Here is a 19,591-nt window from a genome sequence, read left to right as displayed (position 1 = left end):
AGATGTCCCTATAAAAAGAACTTACTTTAACAGATGGAAAGTCCATGTAAGGATTTTTTGTTTCCCCAAACCAAACAATAGGGAAAAAGCTCTGTTGTTTCCTCAGTTACAGTACTATCTTTGCAATGCTGCCAGTTGACATAAATGCTTCTGCTGGAAGAAACTGGCTGAAAGGCCAGGTCCTTGGTTTCTCATGCTCCCTGGTACACTGCCCTTGTTATCAGGCATTCTTCTGTCTATGCTACACCTACCAGAGTGGCTTTTCTGGGCAGGTATTGTCTTTGAGATGGCTCTTGCCATCGACTTTGTCTTCATAACATAATTAACTTGGACTGCTGCACCCATTCTGGGCTTCATTAATGCCAAAGGGCAAGATGTAAACATACTATCTGCTTTTATGACACTTTATATTATTGTGATCTAAATTAGTGCCATAACTGTTTTGTATGCTTCTTGGCAACAGAGGCAGGAACTTCAAAACTGGGGTCACCTTGCAGAATTTTGTACATGTCTCCATGTCCCATTCAGTTCAGAAGGAAAGAGTGGACCTGAGGACAACAGTCAGAAGTCAGACTGGCAACTGCAGCCTCACTATACTAGTATCAGAAGATTCAAACATTGAACAGAACAAAAAAATTGTATTGATTTCTCAACTCAGTTTGGACCCATTGAAAAAGCCCTAAAACCTGACCATTACTTTTGAGACAGTTTTACTATTTGGACCCTTGATTGTGTCAACAAGGATTGTGGATTTTTCACCACTTTCAAAATGACATGAAGAAAGTGGTAGAGCTTTCTTCAGTGAACATGGTAGTCAAGCTGATATTTTTCTCTAGCGCATGAAACCAACTAAAACTCTAATTTCTAGAGTCAATGAAAATTAGTTGCCAAAAACCTTCCATAACTTTCTGCAATTACTGAGGAAGCATGTTCAAACCTGTTCAAAACTGATTAGGCACATAGAGAAAATCTCACTCCCACCCTTGAATACTGAATGTTGACCCAAATAGAATAAAAAATGCTTTCTTTATTATTATCTAATGTTTTAAGCAGTTGTTCTTGTGAACACAGCAGCTAGGAAACATTTTTTAATACATAGACCCCCCCACACACACATATTTTTGTAAGGGGTACAGAGTGTCTCTTTTCCTTAAGGTCTTCCTGAACCAGGTATTTTTTACCTGACACCTACAGATGCACTCTCTGATGGAAGACATGGAACTGTTGGACCAAGTCCAGAGGAGATCCACAAAGTTGTTTAAAAGACTAGAGAATCTCCTCTACAAAGACAAGCTGTTCAGCTTGCAGGAGAGAAAGTTGTGTGGAGACCTCAAGGCAACCTTCCAGTACCTGAAGGGGCCTACAAGGGGCTACTCTTCATTAGAAGTGGAATGATGGACTAAGAGGGAATGGTTTCAGACTAAAATAATAAGTTTAGTTTAGGTATTCAGAAGAAATTCTTTACAGTGAGGATGGTGAGGCACTGGAATAAATTGCCCAAAGCCACAGATTCCTGCAGGTGTTCAAGGCCAGGTTGGTTAGGGCTCTGAGCCATCTGGTCTAGTGAAAGGTGTCCCTGTCCATGGCAGGGTGGCTGGAACTAGATGATATTTAAGGTCTCTTCCAAATCATTCTATGATTCTAAGATGCCAGGTAAGTGCAAGTGTGAGTTCTGGTACCAAGCAGAATATAGGCAAGACATTGTTGGTGTCTTTGAACTTGCTGAGAGTAGTACATTTATTTAGAGAAATTGCTCCCATGTTTTAGCAGAAGTGAAACAGAAAAATTCCCAGCTTTTCAGTACTCTCTAAAGTGACAGTTTTAGAGAAGCTTTTCACGTCCAAGATCTGGCAACCAATATAGTGAGCAAAAGACAAAACATCTACCAAGGGAAACATTTTCCTCAGACACTAAAATTTTTTCTGCTGGGGTGTATTTAAAGACCTGTATAACACCACAGTATCAAAAAACCCACAAAGCCAGCTGTCACATTACAAAATAGGGTAAAAGCCAAAGCCTGAAAACACTGATTGCTAACTAAGAACACTAAAATCTACTAAAAGAAGAATAATCTTGAGCAAAGTCATTGCAAATGGAACCTTGGTACAGACAAAAATCTCATCCTTCCTGAAAACTTGTGGCAGTTTCTCTGCCACATATAGATGGGATGGATAGATGTGCAGTCACAGGTATTTATAAGGAAGGAAGGCCTGCAACAGGAAGTTTTTTCAGTTCTTCCTGCAGTCAATACCATGAAGTGGTTAAAAAGAGGGCTCTTCACACTTTGCAGAGACATGCACCCTCCAGTTACAGAGTTACAGAGTCTGTGGTCAGTCTCCATCCCTGAGTTCAGACACGTAGTAGATCTTCAGTGCTCCCGCTCTTCTCAGCTCAAGGTTGTGGGTTAAAGCTATATCCATTCCGCAATTAGAAGCATATAATTATGGACATCTTTATTTGCACTTAGATTTAAAGTAGAAATCTATATTGTATATGCAGAGAAAAACTCAATATTCTCAAACATTTCCGCAAAGACTCTTCTCAAAATTTACTTAACATTTTTATATATAGAAATATTTAAATACTTCTATTTTACTCAGTTGCTAGACACCCAGAAAATCAATTTTTAATTGTGCAGTTTGCAAAGACCTCAGAATATAATTTTATGTATTAAATTTAATTGCCAGTTTGTCTACAACATGCAGGTAGTAAAAAAAAAAAGAAGAGACTACTAATTGATCAGCATGTAAACAGCCTCAGCTCTGGGCCACAAATAAGCATTTTCAGTGTGTAGCTGGCCACTGACAAGTGCCACTTCTAATCACTTCATTAACTTTGAAAGGGAAAATAAACCCCAACAATACAACACTTCAACGTGCTGTGTGTGACCTTGATTCTTACCTTTCACATTCTGCAAATCCTCTTTTAGCTATATTCAATCTGTTTTGTATTCACACATTGCTAACAGAATTATTTATGATAGCAGACTTCTAAGAAAACAATTTCAGGTTCTTCTTATTAGACAATTATCATTAGCTACAAAGTATCAGGAGACTACAACTCCTCAGCAAGAGCATTACATGCATATTCCATTTGGTTCAGCATAAATGTCACATGCTCCTTCACTCACACACTCAGCTATAATTACATAAGTTTTAAGGACAAGTTCTCAAAAAATCTAAGGTAAAATAACTCCAAAAGCTTTCACATTTTGTGAACGTTGAATCACATTTCAAAATATTTTAGTCTCAGGGAAGCACTGAAGTCTTTTGGGGGTCTGGTTACTGCATATAGTAACATAAGTAGAACAGGAATTAAGAATGATGTAAAAATGTTATATGGAATAAAGTTTGCATTTCCCTGTTTCAGCACCTGCTAAGGACAAAAGTGTTTCTAATACTTTTCTCAAATTACATGCATTGCACTTTATTATTAACCAGCATTTATTGCCTCATTAAGAGGGTTAGAAGATTCCTGTTTGATCTTACCTTAGGGGATCCTACATCCTACATTTTTCTGCTGGGCACATTAGAAGATCTTACATTTTTCTGCTGAGCACCTCATAGCCCATTAATCCCTAGGCACTTTTTAAATTGCCCATGGCATGCACAGGCAGTAAAATTACGTATGTGTAGTGTTCTATAGCTGGAATTAGTCAGTTGCACATGGAAATCTCACCTACTGGTTTTGCTTATATAGCCTATAGTTCCTCTTTCTCCAGCTGTATATCATAAAAAGCAGATATGAGCCATGGTGCTTTGATCAGCCTAAGCTAAAGATGTGCATACACCTCTACAGTGCAGACTCTGATCATGGCTTCTACAGGGCCATTGTGAAAGGAGTCAGAATTTATCACAGCACATGGCTCCATGTAGCAGTAAGCATGAGAGCACTGCTGGAACAATATTAGTACGTGACAGAAAAATTTAATAAAGAAGAAAGATGCTTTGATTTGTTTCAGTGACCCCTATCATTATTCAGCACAGAGAACTCATCGGCTAAAACATTCAGCAGTACCTGGCCCGTTGATAGCAGCAGATTGCTGCTTTCTGTGCAAGAATGAGACAGCTGTGATTTCTGCTCTCTACCTGCTGCCCACCCCCATTGCACCTGCAACAGCATCACTTCTACTTGTAATGTAAGGATCTAATACACAACTCAGGAAACATTTTCTCTTTAGCTGTTGTAGGTCTGAGCCAGTCAGCTCTCAATCACTCTAAGTAAGATCTTTTTGCTGCTAGCTTTGATCTCCCTATTCTTAAGAAAGAAAAATTGAAAGCGCTGACATAAAAAGATTAGATCATATTAAACTGAATCAAAGAAAGTGTCAGCTTTACTACTTACTAGGAAAAGACCAGGAAAGCAATATCCTTACCTAAATTGGTTTTAGACAGATCTGGAAGTTGAGCAGCTCCAGTAAGAGTTCGATTCTGCTTCCAAATGTATGTGATTTCAGACCCCAGTGATTCAAATTTCACAAGGACAAGCAAGCTTAAAAGGCACCCAATTCCTTTGCTGAAAATCATGTTATATGTCTACCCTGGGCAAAATTTATCATCCGTGGTCATGACTGAACCAAACCAGAGAAATAAGTTCTTTCTTTCCAGAAGAAAAAAAATCTGTAATTTTTTAAGAAGAAAAAAATTCTATAATCAGAAATTTAATATGCAGCCATATTCAAAGAGGTAATTTGTGAGTTTTGACATCCTGTCTATCACCCTTCCACCCCCACTGAATTTGTGATACTTTGAATTAAAGTTCAGACCTACTGTTTATTTTGGTCACATCATTCTATTCTATTACTGTATGAGAATAAAGAGAGGGCCTGAAACAATCTGCTTAAAGGTTGGCCAAAGCCCTTCTTTTGACTTGGGCTGTGGAATAGTCCCTTAAAAATCTGACTATCATCTTCTCAGTTTTAGTGTTGAGTATTTCAGTTATTCAGTTGATTTCATAACTTTGAGCTTAACTCTAGTTTATTGCTCAGGGTGAAGGGCTTGCTTTCACTGTCAGAGAAATTTCCAGCTGAAATAAAATGAAACTTTTCTAACATGAACCACAGAAGAGAAGTATTGTTAAAATCCTCAGCTGTGTTTGATTCCAAATCCACAGGTGTTATATTTCTTAATGAATTATGAATTCAAGGATTCTTTCATCATTAATGTATAATTGACCTTTTCTGTCCAGACTCCTAGTTTAGTGATTTATTTTGATAAATAAATAAATTAATGAAACAAAAATCTTCAAAATACTTTTGTTGAAACTTGCATACATTAGGAATGCCACAAGTTAAAGAAAGGGAAAATAACCTCTGAGACAGAATCTGGTACAATGGCACTCAATTAGATTTTGACCTTCTTTACCTATAAAGGATTGGTAGACAGACATTGTTTGCTACTTGCCTGAATTAAATTGGGTCTCCTGAGATGCATATGAAGTAATTTAAAAAAAGAAAACCACTGTTAACTAAATTTACTCAACCATCAGTCTGAAGCAAACCTTATTTACTGTACTTACCTATTAAACTAATATAATCTTTCATATTTTAATCAGAAAAAAGTGACATTTAATTAGTGTTACACAGCTAAGCCTTGAAGAAGCTCCCCTATCTGAGCATTCAGCTAGGCTATCATTTTTCAGTCTCACCACAATGAGTCTTGTGCTTTTATGCTTCCCTTGGTCAAAACAGACTGCAGGACTTTGACCAAGGGAAGCAAACTGCAGGAATTTGACCAAGGGAAGCTGTTTTATTAATTCAGCTGCCTGACACCCTTCCTCAGCAGGAATAAGCGCTCTTTTCACAATTTCATACAAATCACATATTTTGGCTCAACTGCCTTACACTGCAAGGATTGGAACCATCTACTTTCTCAAATCCTTAAATTTCCTAGAGTACATTTCATCATTATTTCAAGGACTTGTGGTGGTCGAGACAGAGATATCAGTTTATAAAAACAAAAAAAAAAACCCAACAAACAAACACAAAGCAAATCAATCAGTAATAATATCAGCGACCTACAGGTCTAGACACACCAACAAAAATAAAAGAAAAAAGCCAAAAGCCCTGTGCACCTGACTGCCATACTTTCCCTTCTACTTTTTTCAGTTAAGAGCTAGAGAAATGTTCTTCTGTTGAGTGGTTACAGACTATGGCTCAGAGATCCTTGGCTGTTCCTTGAATGCTCAGGTTCTTCCATCCTGAGGTGCTGAAATTAAGCAGGTTACTTCAATAATGGCATATTTCTGCTTCTGCCCAAATTTCCTGCATCTGCTTTCCTTGTCCTTTGATGTCCACTACTTCTCTCATGCTCTGCTTTGTATAATAGACTGTTTTTTGTTCTAATTGGGGACCTTAGAAACCTTCCACTCCCACCCTCATGAAGAGATTAAAGATAACAGTTTTCACATCAAACCTGGACACCCCATTGTGCTGTGGCACTTCTACCAGGGTGGTGCCTGTGGGGGTTTAATGGCCCCTAGGTCCTTTGGGCCTTGAGTAGCTTGGCAGAGTTCTGATATTATACCAATCCATTCTAATGATAAAGCACTTTCATAAGCTCACTCACTCTGACCCATATGCACATGCAGCAAAAGCCTGTAAATATTTAGGATTTTATTTATTTTTCAAGGACCTAATTTCATCTTTTTAAATAGGCACCCTGAATTCCTGATTTTAACAAAGCATAATGGGCCAAAGCAACATGAACAAATCAAGCCTCAATAAACAGTCTTCTGAGTCAGCTTGCAAAGCATAAAACACAAATATATATATATATTTAATATTTTATCATTGTACAGCAGGGGATTATAGCAGCAGCTCTGCAATATTGGCCATTTAAAATCAAATTCTCCCATCTCAAAGTGAACTTCCCTCACCACTGCACACCCAAAATCATATTGCAGCAAATAACTTCTAAGTCACTGGTTCTACAATTTCAGCTATTTGACGATGTAGTTCAATAAAATGGCATGAGCTAATTTCATAGAAGCTTCAAAGATTTGTTTTGGAAGAGGCAGCCATTTACTAAAAAAAAAAAAATTCACACATTTTTTTCTCCAAGCACAATATACAAGGAGTTTTTATCCATTAAATGTTCACTTATTTTGCACAAGTACCAGCTGAAGACTGTGGCCTTATCTGAAGTATCTAGCATCATAATATATTTATTGAGAAGTTTATTGATCACAGTCTGAATTTTTATCTTATTTTCCTTTAACATTCCCATTAAACAGCATTTTGACATTCTTTTTGAAGAAAAAGGAAACAAAAAAATGACAAAAACAAACTAGGTCATTAAAAAGGTACTTGAGAATACTTCCAGCAGCAACCCACAGACTTAGGCTCATTGTCAAGTATGATTTATGCAAACTTATTAAATTTACTTAAGATAACTGGGAGGCAGGCTAGGCTAGTACACTAATAACCTCTTTAACATAAAGCCTTATGGAATACAGTGCATCCTTTATACAACAAAAAGGTTAATTTAGCTTGTCACAACACAGAACTGAATTAACAGGAAAATTGAAAGGCTCTCAATTTGTGTGATTAAATAAAAATACTGGGTGATAGCCAAGCTATTGCTACCATTCAATTGTTTTTTCTTGCCTTATCATGTAAAAGTTAGATATTAAGTGTGCATGCAAGAAAGTACTATAGTCAAATGAATGCAGAGCTATCACAAAAAAAAAAATGTACTACACACTGACATTTCAGATCAGCCCTTTTTTTTTTCCTATATTAATTGGGCTATCTGTATTTTAAAATTCCAGTTAAATTAAGAAAACCTACTTTTTGGCAGATTTTTTGGTCCTCATAATCAGTTTCTTGCTTAACCAAGAACTGGTACCATTCCTTTGGGCCTACAGATAAAAACTCACCTCTGGTTTTACTATTTGTTTCTCATACACAAATTGCTCACAGTTGAAAAGTTATTGCATGTAGCTTGTGTGTACATATATGCAAACACACACACACACACTCATATGTTATGTTGAAGCTGCATCCTGTTCTGAGCCTAGACTGGGAGATGATCATGATGAACAACAGGAGATCCTTGTGAAGAATGTGGGACTCCCTGTTGCTGTGTCGCAAAATTAATGAATACCTGTAAGACATGATAAAAAGTAGGATTTTCAAAATAAAAGTAATTGAATTCAGACTTTGGGGATATAGATGATGGCATTTCTTACCTGCTCTCCTTAGCTTTTTTTGACAAAATAATTAATAACTCAGGTTGAGGGAACACCTCTAAAAACATGTTTTATAAATTCTAGAAATAACCCCTCTTCCCCTCTCCAGCTAAGACAAGGGTTGATAAATTATAAAAATTATGATAAAATAAGTTACCAGGATTTGAAAAAGGCATTTTATGTACAAGTAAATATGAAACAATGGTTTTAATTGTCTTTGAATGACATACCTAAAGAATTTGAGTCTGTTGTCTCTGCCAATAAATATTACTGAGGAGGGTGCAAATATTTCAAGGTGAAAGCACACTTCTGATTCAAAAACTAATGCGCCTCCTTGAATTGGTTTGGGTTTTTTTAAACACAGATCTTACTACATAAAGATTTGTTTCATTTTTAACCACACAAGCATTTCACAGTAAGGCAAGTAGAGGGGAAAATGGCTCTTCTTTATTCAAATGATCCTCTTCACATGCAAGCAAACTTGGGGTGCATTTAAAGTGTGTTTGTTACTGTGAAGAGCTATTTTCCTGTTTAAAACTGACAGTCAGGGAGAGGAAGAGGTAGTAGGTGACTGCATCACCATGAAAAATGGAGAGGAAGTAAACCTGAGTGAACAATGCCTGAAGAAACAGGTTGAAATTACCTTATATGCAGTCACTCAGTGAATAGATCATTTACAAGTAGTTAGTAGACCAGCACAGAGGAGAATACTTCAATAATGATTTGCACATGGGAAAAAGGAACAAATTCACACCATCAATCACAGAAAATTAATATTTTGACAAGATATGCCTCTCAGTTTGCAGAATGAATAACAAGCAGCTGCCTATGAAGATGATGTGACACACCACAATCACCCAGAAATCCCATGCTTGCCATCAATGTGTTCTTCTTTTTGTCACAATAAGATTTCACAATCTTTAGCAGCTGGGTCTCTTCTGTCTGTTTGTGCATTTAAAATTCTCACAGGAGAATGTTCTGAAGGTCTAAGGTTTACCACGATTTACAGAGACCAATTCAGCCTATTCAAGGACATTGGTAAGATCCCAACTTTTGGACTGTGGAGGTGGCAGTTCACAGTCCTATTTTGTTGTCCCACACAGCTCCAGATTCATCTAAGCAAAGATTATGTTTGTGCACACTACAAGTATCTGGCTTGCTGTGATGCCTTTACTGGCTGTGATGCTTTTACTGTGCTCACCTCCAGCATAAAAGCAGTGTGGCACATGGAATCACTGTGTGACCTGAGATGGCCTGAAACTGCTGGAGTGTTGCATACATTTGGGTAACCCAGCAAATGATACAGTATTCTACTACATCAATAACTACAATACACAACACAATTAGGCAAATAAAAAAAAGGGGGAGGGAAAGAGAAGAAAGACAAATGATAAAATACCTGCTCTAATGTAGTTTGGCTAATGGAGTAGTGTTTGATTTGGAGAAAAGTTTTGTGATTCTCTAGGACTCTGAAGAGCTCTGCTAAGCATCCCTGACTTCTTGGTACATGGTACTCAAGCAGGTTAAGATGCTGTCCCTGAAAACAAGCAAAAATTATGAAAACACATAAAAGTGAATGTACTTTGTCATGAAGCTACACTTGCTTACAATCAGTCTACTTTCAATAGGCTCTTATTGCAGATTAATCTGGAAAATATGAGCTTTTAAAAAATAACATATTTTGTCTACATTCATAGAACAAAGAGTAGCTCATACTGAGAGTACAGATTTTGTGAGATGAAATCATGTTAATCTCATAAAAGATATAAAACTTTAAAAAAATTTGAATCTAACAGACTAGGGCTGTTACAATGCAGTCTGGAAAAAGGCTGAACATGCACAGACACACAGCTGTCTGAGCACAATACAGACTTTTACCCACAAAGAGGTTCATATCTAAGACATTGTTTCCCATTATTCTTTTCCTGTACACAGTTAAAGTAAAAGCCTTTGAGAGTGTTGTTTATTGAAATGTAATTGCTATAAGTCTTTTATAAGTCTTTGTATTAAATCAAAGAATCACAGTAAAGGCTGACACTTATCAACTCTGGGCTTTGAAAGCAATCAAAACAAATACTCTTAGTGACTACACTGTAGTCCTGCTTCAGGTGAACACAGATTTGAGTTCAACTTCAATAATAAAAGCTAAAGGAAATTTTCAGTCAGAGAAAAGACCTTTTTATTTACATTGTCTAAATGCCTGTTTGGAGTTGATTCAACCAACATCACAAGTCAAATTTTTATGAATTGCTTAATAGAAAAATGAAAGGTATATTTATATGTACTTTTCCCAAGAAGATAAATATATCCAAATGTTTAAATATTCAAACATGTGCATACTGTTCTTACAAGTCCCAAATTAATCTTGCCATATACTACAACATGGAGTTTTATATGTACCTTAAACTGTGTTCCAGGAAAATGCATTTGTAGACAGTCCAAAATCATTCTTCCATAACTTATTTCTTTGCTAAGACAAACCTTGACAGAATAACCCTCTCCAAACCTGGGAATGAGACACAGAAACATAAATTCATGAGGACACCATGAAGAAAAGGAGAACACTTGGTTCAATTGATTTTCCTACAGTTATATCAAATATCATGCATTCCTACTGCATATCACTGTGATTTTACTATAATGCTATAGAACGACAGAACTTCAATGAGAAAGTTTTAAAATTAATAATAACAGAGACAATAAACATGTTATGCCAAATTATTTTAGTTACTATTGTGTTTCACTACTTAATATACCTGAACTTTTGTTAAGTAAACTATGCTTTAATTGCTTTGAGTGGTCAGTATAAAACTATGAAGATTACATCACATATACAGAAAAAGAAAAAAAAGTCCTTCAACTTTTCTGATGAGAAAAATGGGCATGTAGCACTATTTTTCAAATCTGTTAACAAAGATCCACCTTCAAAAGAAGATTTCAGCAATGTGAACACAATGGTGTTTTAAAGATATGCAAAGGCAAGTGCAGGGATATTTAGGGAGATGCAGAAGTTAACAAATTTTCTTTGACTTCTATGACTATTCAATCTCTCTCAGAATAATTTAGGAAATGAACTTCTCTTTCTCAACACAAGTGTGATAAAAGTTAAGTACAGGCAATCTAACCAACACTATCTTTTTTATTAGCCTTATTCACTGCTGATGGTTATTTGGGAAAGTTGCAATAAACCAGTGAATATTGAAATGACAGCTATGTTCTTATGCACATTTCTTAAGCAATGGAGGTTGTGTTGCACCAGTCCCCAGACTGGGGTGCACTGACAGAGCTCAGCAGAGACATGGGACACAAAGGTGCTGGGCTGCACCCTTTCCCTCCTTTGCAGCTACATATCCTCCTTCCTTTGGGTTGTCCTTCTTGGTAAGTTGCTAGGGGAAAACACCAGCAGGAGCCACAGCAGACGACCTTTCCACTGCCACAGCTCTTCCCTGTTGCCAGTGAGCAAGGGAAAGGCAGAGCTGAAAGGGGGACAGGGAGCTTGTGCAGCACTGCCCATGTCTCCTCAGAAATCTGTCACTTCCACTCACCACTAGTACCACATCCTTCATTGCAGCATAACTCTCTTTTCTTCCTTCTCCAGTGTGGCAATTGCTCATTGCCAAACCCTTTATTACAGTGGTTTAGTTCCTAGTGATCACCTCTGTAACAAGCCCTTGTGCCAAAATTCTCCTCTCTCGTGCCTTTCCTGTGCACAGCTCACGATTCAGGGCAGCAGCTGGCTTAATTGGGTCTGACTGGTGAGAGGCACAATTTCATGTCATCAAAGCAGAGCATATATCACAGCACACTCTACAATGCTGCCCTATATCAATACATTAAAAAATGACTACAGATTATCAATCAAAAGGTAAAAATGATAGAAAGAACTATTTTGAGATAAATGTCCAGTTTAATCAGTGCATGACTGATTCCCAGCAAAATAGCCCACAAGAAACACCACATGTTCCTCACTTATAATAAGTACACAGCAATGTAAGGGCTTTAACTTTTATTTTGCAGTGGGCCAGAAACTCTGTTGTTATAAAGGAAAAATCGGCATCAATTTAAGAGCAATGCAAGTTTTCACAATGAAAAAAATAGACTGCAGATTTGATTCTATTAAGAATTTCACATGAATTCAAAATACAATTTCCAGGGATCTCAAACAAAAATCCTAACTTTTTATGCAGCACAAAACAGTGGCAGCTTTTGCATAAAAATGAAAAGCTCCATCACAGATAAATGAGCATAGGTTTTTTAGCCTTTGGTTGATTGTGGGGTTTTTTGTGGGTTGTTTTTTTTTTTGTTGCTGGGTCTTTTCTTTGTTGGGTTAATTTCTTGGAGTAAGATGCAGTGTCCTGTCTGTTGGTTCCTGAAGGATGTTTCATGAGCTAAATTGTATTGAGTCCAGAGAGTAGGGTACTAAATATTTACTGGAGAGTGTAGCCTGACAGACAAACAGTGCTGATTCATCAGAGATCCAGAATTAGGTGGAATCCAAAGCAGTGTCTGGCAGATTTGCTGTGCAATGATTTACTATGCTTTAAATAGATCTCTAATTAAATGTTTTAAATGCATAGCATCATCCCTGAAAAAAATACATGCGACAATAAAAAAAGTTGTTACAAAGATGGATATAGCTAACAAGGGTATTCAATTTAGTTGACAGCTAACCTGAGGCAACATTTTACAAGAGATCATTGATTCTGATCAGTTTTTTTGGCATTTCTATACAACGACCATTGAATTACAGTTTGAAAAATGCTGGTTTATGGAGACATTCAACAGTCTCATAAAATGAAATTGTGGTATGCGATGAAGTTTCCAAAGAAAATGAATCAAAATTCTGATTAGCAAAGACAGAGGAGTCTGTGCAACTTTGGTTTAGTTCTAAATTGTAAACGGCATAAGTGCCAGCATAGCACCAATAAAAAAACATTAAAAGATTTTCATCTTTTGGCTAGTTGAGTTATGATGCTTCTATACCTTGATTTTATACTTTGTTTTAGTATGAGAGCTCCCCATATAGAGTGAGATGATCAGCAATAAACATTTCCCCCTGCTATAATCAGCAAGCTGCTTTTGGCAGTGCACTGAGGAAATGGAAACTGAGCTGACCATTTTGCTCTCTGATTCAGACAATTCAATTAATTCAGAAACACAAAGTGGAATTACAGAGGAAACCACAATTTGGTTTGATTAGCACTGTTAGCACCAAACCTTTAGCACCTGAGAGCTCAAGGCCTAAAGAGGAAGACATAATCATTAGAATGGCCTAAGTTGAGCTTGCAGATTCATTCAGCAGCCATCTGCTGCAAAAGATTCTTCATTTCTTCAAAGCTATTCAACAGAGAACGCATTGCGCACTGCCATGTTACTTTAACTACACCTGCACTTCTATTTTTATATAAACAAACACACAAAACCACATGTTCAAAAAAAATGAAATATTTTTCTTCTCTCTATCCTTACAGTTCTTCCTCAGTCAAACTCCTAGTTCATGCTCGACTTTCACCTCATTAGTGGTTCTGGGAGTACAACTTATTGAGTGTTTTTCTGTTAAAATGCCAATATGAGACTGAAGCTAAAATATAAATTCTCAAATTGACTGTAAACTTATTAACTTGACTATTTAAAATGCATCAGCTGCAGAAGCAGGAGCTTAGCAAAAACTACAAGTCCACACTTCTAATTTATATAGGTCCTCAAGGTATCTGAGCACTCAGATAACAAGGGAGCAAAAGGAACATAAAAAGGTCACAAGAAATGGAAATATTTCCATGCCAGGAATTACTAAATAGGCTAAAACTTTTCATCGTGAAAGAAAGATGACAAGGCAGTCAAAGATATTTTTAGAGAACCCAGAATCATGACTAAGCAATGAAAATAAGAAATAACTCTTCACTCATATGTTTCTCATGCAAGAGCAAGGGTCATAGTGTTAAATTATAGGAAAAGATACACCAAGTCAGTAAGATGAAGTAATCTTACTTACACTATGTAGGAAAACTCATTGACATAGGATGTGCTAGATGTCAGAACTTGACAGGAGTAGAATAAGAGACCAGAAAAACTCATGATGGGGATCCACCAAAATCAAAGAGACCAGAAAAACTCATGGTGAGGATCCACTAAAATCACTTCTGACTTAAGAACTGTCTAAAAAAGAAACTGCTGAAGGCAGTTGAGTAATGTGGTAAAGTAAGTTCATGTGCTTATCGTGTTCCTGTACTTTTCCCTCTTGATCACTTTCAGAGAGAGAATACTGTGCTAGCTGGTGTATAATCTGATCTCAGGCTTCTTTTGGTATAAATATCCCCAAGAGGAGGTCAGCCTGGGTAAATCACCTGAATGGTTCCTCTGTTCTTGGAAGTTTTGCAGCCCCACAGCCACACTACCAGCAGTACAAAAATAGTTTATGTAAATCGACTTCAGATATGTATCTACACAATCTCCAGTCACACACTGAAATAAAGTGTAACCAAATCTATACTGAGGGAGTCCCCTGGATGCTTTCCTGATCCTCTTTTAACCTTGCAGTGGTAATGGAAGTGGATTTAGTGGCCCAAAGGCTGAAAATTCTCACAAATATCAAGGAAAGGAGCTGCCACATGGAGCAGGGTAGCTTCTCCATGTTCCCTTCTGCCCATTCCTTGGGGGTCCTGGTTCAGAGGTTTGCATGGGGACGAGAGTCCCCGTTGAAACACAGCTGAGCCAGCATTTGGTCACAAGGAGTCCCTAGAGGATATAACCCAATAGATTTTCTTAAGCTTGACCCATGAAAACCTGTTTTGTGTGAAAGAATGTACATTATCATCAGACTTCTATTTGCTTAAAAAATAAAAAATCTATATTTTCATTTAAAAAGCTTAAGAGTTTGTTCAAATGAACAAAACCAAACTTGGAAACCACTGTTTTAAGTTACAGCAGGTCCAGCATAAACAGTTCATCAAATCACACTCTTCCCAAAGCCTATTTACCAACTCTTCTATCCCCCAGTAAAATTTACTGAATGTAAATTCAGGAAATGAAGAACATGGCCCCATTTCCTAAACTTTGAGGAAAAAGAAGAGCATCTAATCACCCATATGCTTTTCTTTCCCACTAATCAAAGAGTACATTTCCTGGACAATGTTGTGATATATTTATACATATATTCACAGCAAAAAATTTCAGCTCACAGAAAGTTTACTGATTGAAATATAATGTGCATACTTTGTGTATGCACTAGTTCAATCAAAGGACTGCTTCAAAATAACATTATATAAAAAAAATAAAAATAGTAAAGAGAACATTGGCACTTAGTGTCTGCAAGGAACTGCATCTTTTAGAATATGTGCCATAAATCAAAGAGAGGGAATAACATTCTACTGTGCTGTTTATCCCTCTGCTTTGGTTTACACTCATTTGCAGGCAGATATGGTTCTACTTCCCCTAAGTGAATAGAATCACAGAATCGTTTAAGCTAAAATAAGCCTCATCTAGGCAAGGTAACTTAGTTACACCAGTATAATTGCTGAAGCATGGGATACACATCCAAGTCATTCCTCTCACAGCTTTAGACACAAATACAATTTACAAACAGAACAAATCTTGAACAACATTGAAAACAAGGCACTTTGAAAAACATAGTGAAAAAAGAAAATAAAATTTTAAAAAATTATTAAAACAAATTAATCACACTTTAAGATAATTTTAAATCACACAATGTATTTAATTGTTTCATCTATTAAAAAACAAGCAAAGACAATATCAAGGAAAAAAGGTAATTAATTTTTAAATACTTGTATTTTTAATGCTAAAAATTGTATTTGTACTTGTATTTACAATACAATTTTAATACTTGTATTTTTAAATGCTAAAATCAAATGCAAATACCCTGTCACTTTTAAAATGGGATTTCCTTCTGCATTTATTCAGCACCTCAGCCTTGCTGAACAGATAAACTTGATTAGATGCAAACAAACAGACATAAATAAATTATAAAGTCTCTCTTCCATGTACTATTCATAGAGTTTGTTTCATCATTTTTAAGTAATCGTGACTTTTCCAGGGTAACAATAGAAACACAAAAACAGTTATTAAAATGATGACTAACACTTGTTCAGGTATATTGTACATGAACTATTTGTTCACACACACTCAGGCTTTCATATGAACCCATCTAAAGTTAATTTCTGTATTCAATATTATAATTGTCATAACAGTGACAGTCCCAGATTATGAGCAGTGCAGGGTGCAAAATTGCCTTGCTCTCTGTGCTCTTGTAAATTCTTAGATGTGATTTCCAAATATGTGGTGAAACCCTAAAAAAATCTCGATAATTGTTTAAACAGGTGCACACATCTCTCCATATTTGTGCTTGTTTGTCTGCGCATACTGCCAAGTATCAGGAATTTTTTTATTCTTGCATTATTTATATATTTCACTGCCAGAGAAACAAGAGCAGCAGTGCTGTAATCCTGTGTAAAGCTGATGGTACAGCCTATAAAGAACCCAAACTGTTTCCTCAAATCACCTTATGGGGCTCAACAGTGAAAAAGACAGGAGTAAGTAACATTATCATTGTGTTTCTATGACTGGGTTTGGGTGTACTGATTTTAATAACATAATAATCATGATATATGTACTGATTTTTAATAATATAATAATCATAATAATCATGATACACACTGAAATATCTACTAAAAGACCTTATCAACACCTCAAGGTCAAATCTCAACCTAAAGAGTGTTTACATCAATTAGATCATCACGCAGCACCTTGTAATGAAATCCCTATTGTGAATGCCTGACAACATACACTGGATGTACCTGCTCAGACAACTGGCTTTGTGTACTGCAATGCCTAGAAAATGTTGCAAATGAGACAGCAGATTGATGAGAGAAAGGACGAGAAAGGGAAGAGAGTGCCTCATGGTTCTGGAACACCCTGGGAAACCAAATCTTACCCCTTCATCCTCATACACCTGTGTGGTCTGTGGTGGCTCACTTATAGCACACCTTTCTTTAGTGCTTTCCTGTCTTCTTAGGGGCCTACCTGGAAACCAAGGGCTCCAGTTGGCAGGGAGAATTCACAGTGCCTTCTGGAACACCCACAGCTACAGCTGAAGTTAACTGGAGTTTTGCTTTGAATGCAATGTTGAACAAAGGTAAAATATTTAGTCATAAACTGTTCAGATGGGCTACCCAAACCCTTTTAACTTTAGCACCAATCTTTGGTTACTCCTCTATAAAAACGGGAGTAACTATTTGAAATCAAGTTTCCCAGAAGTGCTGTGGAAAACAAAGATGTTGATGCTTGTGAAGTCCTGATCCAATAAATGCTAATAATACTGTATTTTAGAACAGGTTTGAAAAACTCCTAGGAAAACACATACTAGGGAAAGAGGAGAATATGAAATCTTAAGTAGCTGCTGCTGATTTAATGACTTATTTAGAGATACAATGCACCATCCTGTGAAAAACAGCATAAAAATGCCAAAATAAAAGCATTCTAATGCACATGCACAGTAAGGCTGAATAAATACTGTACAAAGTTTTAGGAGAGTCAAAAGATATTGTTCATTCCTGAGCTCTTAATCTGTGTGGTTTTTAAGTTTTAAGAGCTCTTTCCTTCAAACTTTCCTCTTGAAAGACAAACTAATAGCTATGTTACAAGATTACACATCCACTGCTTGAATACATTTTTCATGTACAACAGAAAGATTTTTTTTGGTCAAGAAGAATGATAATTATATTAATTTTTATATTTTATAGTATATATTAAGCTTATTGCTAGTATGTCAACTAATAACACTGTGTCCACCAAAGGCTGAAATATTGATAAGAACTTTAATTTTAATCCTCTCTTTTCCATATAAGAAAACTGCATGTGTAGGTTTGAGGAAAGCAATAAAATATTCTCAATCAGCCTTTTAAAAAAGGGTAAAATATGAATAGTCTGCCAACATATTTTCCATTCTGAGTCTTTAAGTGCACAGATAAGACTTGCAGACCCCTGTAATTCTCCTTGGGCTGAGAGAAAAGGACAGAGTGAGGACACGTAGAGGAACAACATGAAGACACCAAGGTCAGTGAAGAGAGAGTCAAGTCCCATATAGGAGGGATGAGGAGATGCCTTGACTTTGGGGCTGAAATCCTCTTGTAAAGCTATGGAGAAGAATGTAACTGACACATCAGACTCTTTTCCCCTGTAACTTGTTGAAAGTATGGGGAGATGAAGTGTTCAAATTGTAGATATGAGAAAAGGCATCTATGCTAAAGTAAGCAGATGTTGACTTTGTAGCTGTGATCCCAAGAGATGTTTGAGCAGAGAGAGAGAGAAGAGTGATGAAGACCCTTTGCCCCCAAGGAGAGAAGATCTCTGTTCTCAGACATGATCTCAGAAATAGATAAAGAGAATCTTCGCTCTTGAACAGATCACCTTTAAAATAGAACCCCATAAGTTGACATGGCCTGTAAATGCAGCTGTGGGAAAGCTGTGAAAGATTGAAGGATCTTCACAATTTCAGATTTCCATGTGGCTGCTATTAGTGGAAATTAAAAGCCATGAGAGAATTGTTTTCCTGTGGAGACGTCTCCATAAATTGACAAGAGGGACTCCTCTCCCTCTTCACTCGGGACTCCAAGCTGAATAAAAACTATTCTAGAGATGATAAACTGACTGAATTGTTTCTGCACATCATTAGAGGGAAAGAAAGAAGTTGTGGGGCTGAAGGGGAGGGTAAGTGTTCTGAAGATTTTATTCTATTTCTTATTATTTCTGTTTCTGTTAATAAAGTTTTCTTTGTATCCTTTTAAAATTTTGAGCCTACTTTGCCTTCTTCCTATCTCACAGCAGAAAATGAAGAAGTGTATTCTAGTGAGTGCACTGTTGTTTCGCTGGCACTGAACCCACCACATTAATTGGTGCATTGGCCAGGAAACCTCAAATTGGCAAATCGAAACCACTACACAGCTATAGCAAATGAATTAATTGTTGGGTAATTTAATAAGATGGCTTGCTGATAAAATTTGAGAAAAGACTTGATGTCCAGCGCCTGACAAATTGGTATGGGTTTTTCTGATATGAGAAGTCTGTCCAGATGGCCCTAGAATGAAGGATAATATTCAAAATGTTGTTCTCAGAGAACTGGCCAGCTGTATCTCACATGAAAATGCTTTTGTGAATTTTTTAAAAAAGCATAAAGTATAATGGAGAATACTGAAGAGAGCATTTAAATGTAATCCATTCACAATTTAGAGTAATTGACTCTGTTGGCAGGAGTTGTCTGAAATTAGGCTTTAATGGGCACAACTGTTAACACATCAATCTCAGACAAACTACATCTAGAACTAAGAAGCTAACTTTTGAAAATTGCCCTTCAGTTTGTTCTTCTACCCAATACATTTCTTGATTTTTT

General features: G+C 36.6%; 1 protein-coding gene across 1 annotated transcript in view; it reads right to left on the bottom strand.

The window, feature by feature from the left end:
- Positions 1-7,612: 7,612 nt before the first annotated feature.
- Positions 7,613-19,591, bottom strand: part of ABCA13 (ATP binding cassette subfamily A member 13) — a 175,969-nt gene continuing 163,990 nt past the window's right edge. The window contains exons 54-56 of the mRNA XM_059479845.1: positions 10,591-10,696; positions 9,590-9,727; positions 7,613-8,105 (exon numbers count right to left, since the gene is read on the bottom strand). Coding sequence (XP_059335828.1) covers positions 8,016-8,105; positions 9,590-9,727; positions 10,591-10,696 — 334 coding nt within the window. The 3' untranslated portion in view covers positions 7,613-8,015. The remainder of the gene's footprint in view (positions 8,106-9,589; positions 9,728-10,590; positions 10,697-19,591) is intronic.

This window comes from Ammospiza nelsoni, chromosome 1, assembly GCF_027579445.1.
Source record: "Ammospiza nelsoni isolate bAmmNel1 chromosome 1, bAmmNel1.pri, whole genome shotgun sequence".
In the NCBI taxonomy this organism is placed as follows: domain Eukaryota; kingdom Metazoa; phylum Chordata; class Aves; order Passeriformes; family Passerellidae; genus Ammospiza; species Ammospiza nelsoni.
Note: the sequence above shows the minus strand (reverse complement) of the source record. Positions and strands in the feature narration are given on the sequence as shown.